General features: G+C 40.9%; 1 protein-coding gene across 1 annotated transcript; it reads right to left on the bottom strand.

The window, feature by feature from the left end:
* Window positions 1-664: 664 nt before the first annotated feature.
* Window positions 665-6,374, bottom strand: ptcd1 (pentatricopeptide repeat domain 1). The gene is made up of 8 exons (XM_027015776.3): window positions 4,641-6,374; window positions 4,413-4,553; window positions 3,839-4,057; window positions 3,638-3,739; window positions 2,751-3,542; window positions 2,047-2,163; window positions 1,635-1,817; window positions 665-1,149 (listed from the first exon to the last, which is right to left on the bottom strand). Exons 1-8 carry the CDS (start codon window positions 5,118-5,120, stop codon window positions 952-954), a joined length of 2,232 nt encoding a protein of 743 aa, XP_026871577.2. The 5' UTR covers window positions 5,121-6,374; the 3' UTR covers window positions 665-951.
* Between the last annotated feature and the right edge of the window lie 3,072 nt (window positions 6,375-9,446).

The raw sequence follows: 9,446 nt of genomic DNA, 5'->3' as shown, positions 1-9,446 counted from the left end.
TGCATGTCCCTCCGATATGACCAAAAACTACAAGTTGCCCCAGCAGACACCACTGTAAAAAAGAAACTAATGCTCCTCCAAATCTCTGCCACCATCAACAACTCAAAAATCTTGAATTGGTCAGCATTGCTCCTTACACTCCCAGGAAACGGAGTACCCAGCCTGGCCTTAGTAACTGAAGCCTGGACCCTCAGCCACCTTTCACGTCCCTGATCAACCAGGGCCATCATTAAAAGTATGAATATGATTGAATTTGCACTGGTTATGTACGTCATGGGAGAGAGGTCAGAATAAGCCATTTTTTGTTTTATCTTTGAAACATTAATTTTTAAGGTGAATAGGTCTACACACTATCAGACTTTGTCATCAGAGAAGCAAGCCGACATCCAAAAGACAAATGGTTGGAATCCCAGGACTGACCAGGCTCTTCTGGCTAGTGGGTTGTGAAACACAGGGCTCATTAAGACCAAACATAGTGAGTTAATTATTATATCTATAAAAATCGATAGGTTTGGAATGAACATGAATTAATAGAGTATGAATGAAAGTATTAACACCAAAGCTGAGAACTTGCAGGTGCAAACTAACCATGCAAAAATAGTTACGTGGTACCTTCAGATGTCCAAGGAGCTAAACTCCACTAGAGTAAAAAGAGTGATGAAACTCCTTTTGAACATTTTAATAGAAAATGTTTTTTGCAGTATGTATGTACACCCAGCCACAGGCTGGCAGAGCATTCCAATTCTGTGATCTAACTGGATTATTTAATTCAACAGGAAGACAATTGTGCCTCAACTATAATGATCTCTTAGTTCTGCATTTTAGGTTGAAGTTCTGGCCCTTCAGAGAAAGCAGAGATGTCACATAGAAGTCCTGCCCTGTCCAGGATTTAACAACAAGAGCAACATAACTAAATTATTAGTGGGAATCGGTTAAAATTATTCAAATCCCTTAGTTCATGACCTCATTGACTACTTTTGTGGTCTCGTTTGACTGGGAGTCAGTTCCATAATGTTGGTCCTCTGTTTGTTGGAGGCGATATTTGTCCCACGGGTGAGGAGTTTCCTGGCCTGGCATGAACTTCAGCCACTCTTTGTAGAAACCACGGAAGCCGTCTATCTTCTCCAAGTAGGTGTTTTTCGACTTGAACTGCAGAGGAAGAAAGGAGAGAATAAATAATTTGGTTTGACACTACTTCCCATCTTAACTGTGTTATTAAGGATATAAAACAAGAAAAAAAATAGTTTGCCGGTAAAAACCACATCCATTCCATTTGTATTGCTGTTCTCTAGTTTTATATCATGGATAACAATGGCATCTTTTAAATGATGTATAGAAGGAAATTATCTTGGTCATCTAGAAAAGGCGGTGTGTTCAGGCTACATAGCACTGCAAGCTGTGAGGCCAGCTTTTTGGATTGTACTCTAAAGTGTCTTCTGCTCCAAAGCTATAATTTGGGGATATCTAAGGATAAAATGGTATAATTCATCATTATCACCAGGCAACTGTCCAAGCCAATTTCACAGGCCTGAAAACATCCTGGCAAATTTCTAAATCCCTGCAGCATGTTTATGGTCACAGATTTCAAGAGGGGGCCAGTTGCAGTAGACACTGTGTGTGTGAGTATAACTGACCTTGTCGTAGGTGGGTGGGTACTGCACTACAAATTCAAGCTGCCGGATGATGACTTCATTGGGTGGGACTTGGAGTCTGTGCATCTGCTGCAGCAGCTCGTGCAGGTAGGCGTAATCCAAACGCCGGGATGCCTGGCCAATCAGAGCGCTGAATATGTGGACATTGGCCCCTACGCCGCATGCCTGTGAAGCCATCCACACAACCATTGGTCAGAGCTGCCACTATACTAACCCAACAGTACAAAACCTATATCCCTGCAAGACAGCAGATACAGATGATGCGTGATTGCTATCTCGAGTCTAGGTCACAAAGCCTTTTCTATATCGAACAGTGTTACAGATAAATTCACGATTCAAGAGTATTAGTTCAATCTTGAGACGGTGAACTGCGCTAAATGTTAAGGGTTAAGACCTCCATGTCTGAGAGAAGCTGCAGCCCGTCAGTCTTGCGTCTACAGGCCAGGGCAATGGCACAGAATGTTTGTGCATTCATAGCCTGCTTCCTCTCCAGCATGAGGGCCTTCACAGCCTGGCCGTCAGGGATGGATGGATGGATGGAGAGAGACAGAGAGAAGTAAAAAGAGCATTAGCCAAGACAATACAGTTGGGTTTCAACTGAGTTTAAAGTTGATGCATTGTGGCACACGATTAATGTTAACATGCTGCCTGCAAGTCAATCTCCATTCAACCAAGGACTCCCAGAGTCTTCCCACAAGAAAAGAAAGTAATTAATGATTTTACATACAGATTGATAAGTGTTTTCATAGCTTGCAGGCCTAACAACTACTGACATTCCAGTTTGGATTCAATGGATGGGCGACCACTCCTTTGCAGGCTTTCTGTATTGCCCATGACAATTTGTATTGGGTAATTAATGCAATAATGTTTCATTTACAATTGGAACTTGCATTAAATTTGGGAAGAAGCCTGAAATATTTGGGCCACACAACAATCGGTGGTAGAGTAACTGGAGATCTGCAATTACCAGAATCAAGGCAGTGATTTACAATTTGGTGAAGACAAATGATCTAATGATCTACTTATATGGAGACATACATATAAAGGCATTAAATCAAAATGAACACAATATAAAAAAAACAGTAAAAATATTCTTACCTTTGCTCCTTCCAGGTCTCCTGCTTTAGCAAACTTCCTGATCAGAGTATTAAAAAAGGCCACATCCAGCTTCACCTGATTCTGTTTAGCGACAGAGATCAAGCTCTGCACAGACTGACTGCTTGGCTCCATCACGTCAGCCAGCAGCGTGAGCGTTTTGATGGTGGGGCTCAGGCCATCGGTAGCCATTTTATTCAAGAAGCCTTCCAGATTGCCCATCAGTGCCAGCCTATCAGATGCGCTGTTCACGGTCCCCAAGGCAACCACATCTGGGTGACAAGTGCTCGGGTCCAAGAGGTTTAGGGGGCGGGAGTTGGGTGACACCGACGGACTGGATGGAGGGCAGGGCGCAAGGTCATGCTTTGGGGACACTGGCATCAGTTGAGTCTGCCATGTCGAGTCCGAAGTGTGCACGCTGAAGCAATGCTCTGCCGGAGCATCTGTATCACCCCCACTTGGAGACTCCACCTCTGAGGGCCAGTCTCCACGTTGCCACTGGCCAAGAGGTGCTGTGTCCAGCTCATGGGAGTCAGTGGACATGGCTGCTGCAAACAGATGGCTCTCAAACATGTCCATGTCTAGTGGCTTGGAAGACGGGCTCCATTCACTGACCTTTGACCTCTGACCACTTCTCTGAGGGGACTCCTTCTGTGCGGGCTCTTTCTGCTCTTTCAACAGTAGCGTAGAAGCCAAGGTCAGATCGCCTATCCCACAATCCCTTGCAGCACGGAGGAGGAGGTTATAATTCTTTGTGTCTGGTTTGAGGCCTGCATTAAGCATTTGGTACCATACCTGCACAATAAACCAGTTTGAATTTTTGTTTTGTTTTTTTAAGTAGCTTAGTTGGAAGCAGGTGTATAAGTGTGTAAACTTGTGTCTGTATAGACCTGTAAAGCAAGTCTGAAGCCTTGTTGCTTATCTTCCACACAGCACATGAGCAGGTACTGAAATGTCTCTTGCGTTATGGGCTGCCCATTTTGGAGCATCTCCTATAGACATACATACATAGACCAACATCATGTTACTTTTAAAGAAACAATTCTAAGGTATGACACATGCAAAGTTTTGCTCAACACATCAGTCGATACCCGCAGAACTTGAAAGCAGGCCTTCATGTCGCCAGCCAGGGCGAAGGTTTTGAGCAGTGCATGCTGGGTAATAGCAGCGAGAAGAATGTTCTTCCTGCGCAATTCCTGGCGAAGCCTCAGTGCCTGCTCCAGGCCTGTCTGTTTCCATGGAGACTCACTGCATGCGTTGAACAAGGCGGTGTAAGTGGCGTCTGATGGCTCTAAACCTCGCTTCTTCATCTGATAAACATTTATTGAGTTACTCAATATCACTTTACATGTCTCTGCAACATTAATTCATCCAAACCATGAGAACACAGCCAGTGAATTATAACATGAGCTGAGTACTGTCTGATGACATTGTAAGCCCATGAATTTACTTAAATATGTTCATAGCTAGTGTCAAAATTAAACAAATGCAGACATAAAAAGCTAGATCACTATTTATCTTCAGATCTTAACTATGAGAAAACAGGTGCAACTTCCTGGACCAGACCACAGAATACATTCATAATAATCACAGCATTCACTAGCTTGTCTTTAACGTGCATGACAGTGGGAGTCTCCTATTTAGTGTTTATGCGCGTTCTCTCACATTGTTGTAAAGCTGAAAGGCTTTTTTGACATATCCGACTCGTCCGCATCCCCCAATGAGTACAGTGTAATTGTACTCTTCTGGCTGGAGCCGTTCTCCTTCCAGCATGTCACCCTCAAATAACGCTAACGCCTCGGCCAGCTTGAGCGAGGGAGAAAACAAGAGATTATATTTATTATAATTAAATGGATCTTAACTTCTTTTTCAATCTAGATAATCAACGCTTACTTTGTCTTTTTTGATGAGCTTCTTGCACTGAAGGAAATACCAGTACTGAGTGTTTCGTCGGCCTGTTTTGGACTTAAACTTTTTCACCACCGAATCGTCCTCTCTTGTATCTCGGTATTTCAGATCCTGCTGCTCTGCGGACGTTTTACGGAAGATTGTCCTGGAGGAAAAGTCCCTCCCATATTCCCCAAACTGGTCGTGGTCGGCCCCTTCATCCGTGTTTTCAATCTCTTCGGTGTAGCCTGAGGTCGTATGTGACCTCGTATCGTGTAAAATAGCGGCCTTTCTTGTAGCTCTAAATTGTACAGAATCACAATAAGATCTTTGGGCTGACTGAAAGTCTGTCTTTCGCCAACTCTGGTCCGAGATGTAGGCCGAGAAGGGGCGGATTTCATTTGAGACCGATGCTGCGACCCTGACAAGATTGCTGACGTTGTTGCTGCCCGCTTGCAGACTTTTCAAGAGCACGCAACGTAACATGATGATACTATATGTAATGTTATAAAGCTAAACAATACAGCGAAACAATAGCATTTTCTGTGTTTAGATTAAATACCGTAATTTTGTTTTCCAAGGTGCCGGGGTGAAACACTTCTGGCTAATAACCCACGTGTTTCCTCTGTGGTCTGTAGCTTCAGTCAGACAAGAGAAGCAGATCAATGTTTCACCAACCTTTCATTTTACAAAAGTAATGCTGAAAAACGTATTTAATTGACACAACCGAATTAGTAGTTATAATAGCAAACCACAAAATGTCATATAAGTAACTTAAAATGCATTTCTAAAACTAAATATTAAAAACGTCTTCGTTGATTGGTCGTACTGGCTCTGCTTCAGGCGTGTGTTCTTTTTCTCCTTAACGTTGAAAGAAATAGAAAGCTTCACATTTTACTTGTTACTGCCATCTAGCGGGATTTTTGAGAATGAAAATCAATGGGTTTCCGAGCAAGTACACACCAAACCCTTAGAAAACATCAACCTACTCATATATTCAACCTATCAACCTATGTTCTTTGCAACTAGAATGAATGTAGAATCGTTATTAAAAAAAAAACACCATGAATCACATAAGTTTTCAGTTTTCCCAGTCAGATTCAGTTTGGTAATGGCCTAACAGGAAACAACATATTCTTTTTTTAGCTGTGATTTTCAGCATTTCCTGACTAGCTACGGAGGCAGATCAGTTGGAAGAAAACCCCCCAAAATTACCATTGTTTGAACTTCACATTGATGCTTCTGTATTAGCAGAACAGCTTGATTTAACCAGCTTGCTTGTGGCACAAACATTGGATACTCAGCCATTGTCAGAATCTGTGATACTTTTTTAACGGTGACTGCATTGTATATTTTATTATTATTACTTTTTTTCTATATTCAGCTTTGTTCCTTTGTTTAAGCACCAGTGTACTGCATACTGTATGTTGTATTTATTGGTTTACTTTAGTGTGTGTATTCTTCATTGTCCATTACAAGCACCGACTTTACTAAGAAATATTTCTTGTAGCCTGTGTTTGAAGAAAACTAATAAAGTGATTCAATGTGCTTTGTTTTATTTATTTATTTATTTGGGCATGCTAGGAAAACAAGTATATTTTCCACTGAGTTATTTTGATGTTTATACATTAAGAAACTATTATATCACAGAGATTCAATATTCTTTTGTTGAATATTTCCATGAAAGAAGCCAGTAATGAACTATAATGTAATTATATAATTTTTTTCCAGGCTGATATAATTAAGATGTCTCTCTCTTCTAATGTTTCCCTCTGTGGCCTCTCACTTTCTCACTCCACGCCCCCCCGGTCTCTCTCTCTTGCTTTGCACGCATGCACACATGCACACACATACGCTCTCGCTCTCTCTCTCTCTCTCTCTCTCTCTCTCTCACACACACACACACACACACACACACACACACACACACACACACACACACACACACACACACACACACACACACACACACACACACACACACACACACAAATGCACATCCAGTTCTGCAGCTCAACCTCCCACCTATTTTGTAACCTCCCAATTATATTGTTCTCACACTGAAAAACATTTGACAGTAGACACTGATGTTTGTGTTGGTGGCTGACTATCTGCCTGTCACATAGTGAATTTACAGGCACTCCTACAGACACATACACACATACACACACACTGCAGACACAGAGAATCAGGGTGATGAGGATTGTTTTGTTTTCTCAGCATCTCCTGAGAGATCTGGAAACAATACCCCTCCACAGGTTACCATGGAGACCAAATGTTCAATTTTTTGTGTGTGTGCATGTGTGCATGCATGCATGCATGTGTGTGCAATGCTCTTGATTGAGATGACCAGGAAGCAGAGTCTGAAGGACAGAACGAGCAGTCCATGAACAGAGGGTGAAAGGTTCCTGCCTCTCAGCGTTCTACACCACCACCAACTCGCTGCATGGGCCAATTTGTTCGTCCTTAGTTTAAATTCTGCACAGTCTCTTCAGTTGCCTTCAAACTTTGCAGTGAATTGCTGAACCCGAGGTTTTATGACCTGACCTAAATGAAGGCAATGTATTATTTAAGAGTTCTGCTCTATCTTATCTAATAGCCCTTGCGTTCTTTCAGTTCATGCCAGAAAGATCTTTGTGTGCACCGCATAACTCCATAAAATCAAAGTGAATAGATGTTAGGAAAAAAGCTAATGTGCCATTTTCCTGTTCTGCAAGGGTTTTAGAGGTATATATGATCTACAAACATTTGTTAGGAAGTTATTAGATCTTTGGTATGCAAAGGTGACCCTGTTCTTTATTGCTAGATTTTATAATGATCAGTAACATATTATTGTAATGATAATTGTTATTATTATTGTTGATGTTATTGCCTTATCTCAAATTAAATGTGTAAAAAAGGGGAAAGGTATTTACTCAAAAGAGTTCATTATTTTAGGATTAGTTTTTAGGATTAGGGTAACATCATAACATTAGGCTAACATATATATGTAGCACATCCTGCCATGAGGATAACATTTTTGATGTTTCATTTAAGTCTGAAAATTTTGGATTAAATACCCCCATCTATTCTGAACCTATACAAACCCTAATTTTTCTTTGTATTACAATTCTTCACATTCCAAGATCTGCAAAAACTCTGAGTTACTCACAGCTATTAAGGTTTAACTGCATTTGCAATGAGAATGAGACTTCCGTAAAACTACGAAAATCTGTGAATATTTTCTTAACTGTGATCTTCCTCAGGAAGTCATAGGTGATACATTTCCTTGTGTTTACATGTTCAGACAACTGACGCTCTGGCATATAAACAATCTACTAGAGTTCCTTTGATGCTCACTTGTCATTCTAAAAATAAAACTGAATAAAATTATTACTTTTTAAGGAACCTCCACTGCTATCCTACAGATGAAACAAAAACATTTACCTTTTCTAACATCAACTGGTCTGATTTCACCTCGTAATACTTCAGAAGTGCTTTGCTTGCACAGCTGATCATAAACCTCTGTGCAAAATAGATATATATCTAGAGAGATATTCAAAATTGTACAGAGTTTCCAGAGAAACAGGATGATTCAGACAGAGGTCTTTCGTCGGCTGTTCAAGCAAAGTGCTTCTGAACTAATAGTAGGAGGGGCCAGTTTATATGTGAAAAGGTAGATGTTTAAATCATAACATTCATTCCATGGGGTTCTAAAGTTCCAAGAGTGTAGATCAGTTCTTTTTCTTTGAGTTTCCTAATGTAACTGGCATTGCAAGCAGATATATCATTAGTGCAGTGTCCATTAGTATTAAAATGCCTTGCCACTGGAAACGACATATCCTTAATTCTGATGGTCTGAACATGTTCAAGAAACCGATTTTTTTGTGCCAGTTATTTTATTGTCTGTGTTAATACATTTACACGTAGCACATCTAGAGCGATTGCAGGCTACAGTACCACAGCCATTATTTGAATGATCATTTATTTAATTCCTGACAACCATGTCTTTTTGTCTCATTGGTAGAAGATTAGTGGAGGATCCATGAAAAGGGATGCAGTTTCTGCAACATGCTGAAGTGTTCATCTGTAATAGCTGCCACTGTTTTATTTATAGGATGATAAGTCAGCACCAAAGGAATTATTGTTGCCTTAACATCTGATTATTTATAGGTCAGTGCGTCCACTCTGAACAGTTGAAACACGAACAAAGGCATCATCTATTGTAACGGTCAGTAATGTGTACTGTCCCTTTAAGTTACGTTTACGTAAAAGGCGTATGCATCTAGGCCACGCAGAGGAGGTTTTGGTTTGTACTGTAAAGCACGGAAATTACTGGACCCAGCTCATTGTCGTCGTTATTTACTTCTATAGTAACGCGTTATGAGCTTTGGATGTTTCTACAGTTCATGTGTGAACTGTCTACAATACTCCAATAGCGAGCCCATGTCAAGTAGCGAATAAACCAGCAAGATTCCTACAAAACTGAGTGAGTGTGGCTCGCGTTTCCTCCACGTGCTTCACAGGGTTCCCTCTACCAGCCCTAAAGCTCTCTGTTCATCCGGGTTTGAGTAAAACTTCAATAGCACTAACTCCAAGCGTTACACTATGACTTCCTCAGCAAACCCACAGTTTTGAACGTATTCACACATTTCCATACTTTTCTGGAGGAAGACTTCATTCACACTGCAAAGGCATTTAAGTCCAAGTAGCTGTGAGTAAGGGATGGAGCTTTTACAGGCTTTGGGATGTGAAGAATTGTACAAATAAGAGTGGGAGTCTGTAGGTTTATAATAGATGGTGGTATTTAAACAAAAATATGATTAAACTTTA

This window comes from Electrophorus electricus, chromosome 18 (assembly GCF_041902795.1).
Source record: "Electrophorus electricus isolate QZ-2024a chromosome 18, ASM4190279v1, whole genome shotgun sequence".
NCBI lineage: Eukaryota > Metazoa > Chordata > Actinopteri > Gymnotiformes > Gymnotidae > Electrophorus > Electrophorus electricus.
Note: the sequence above shows the minus strand (reverse complement) of the source record. Positions and strands in the feature narration are given on the sequence as shown.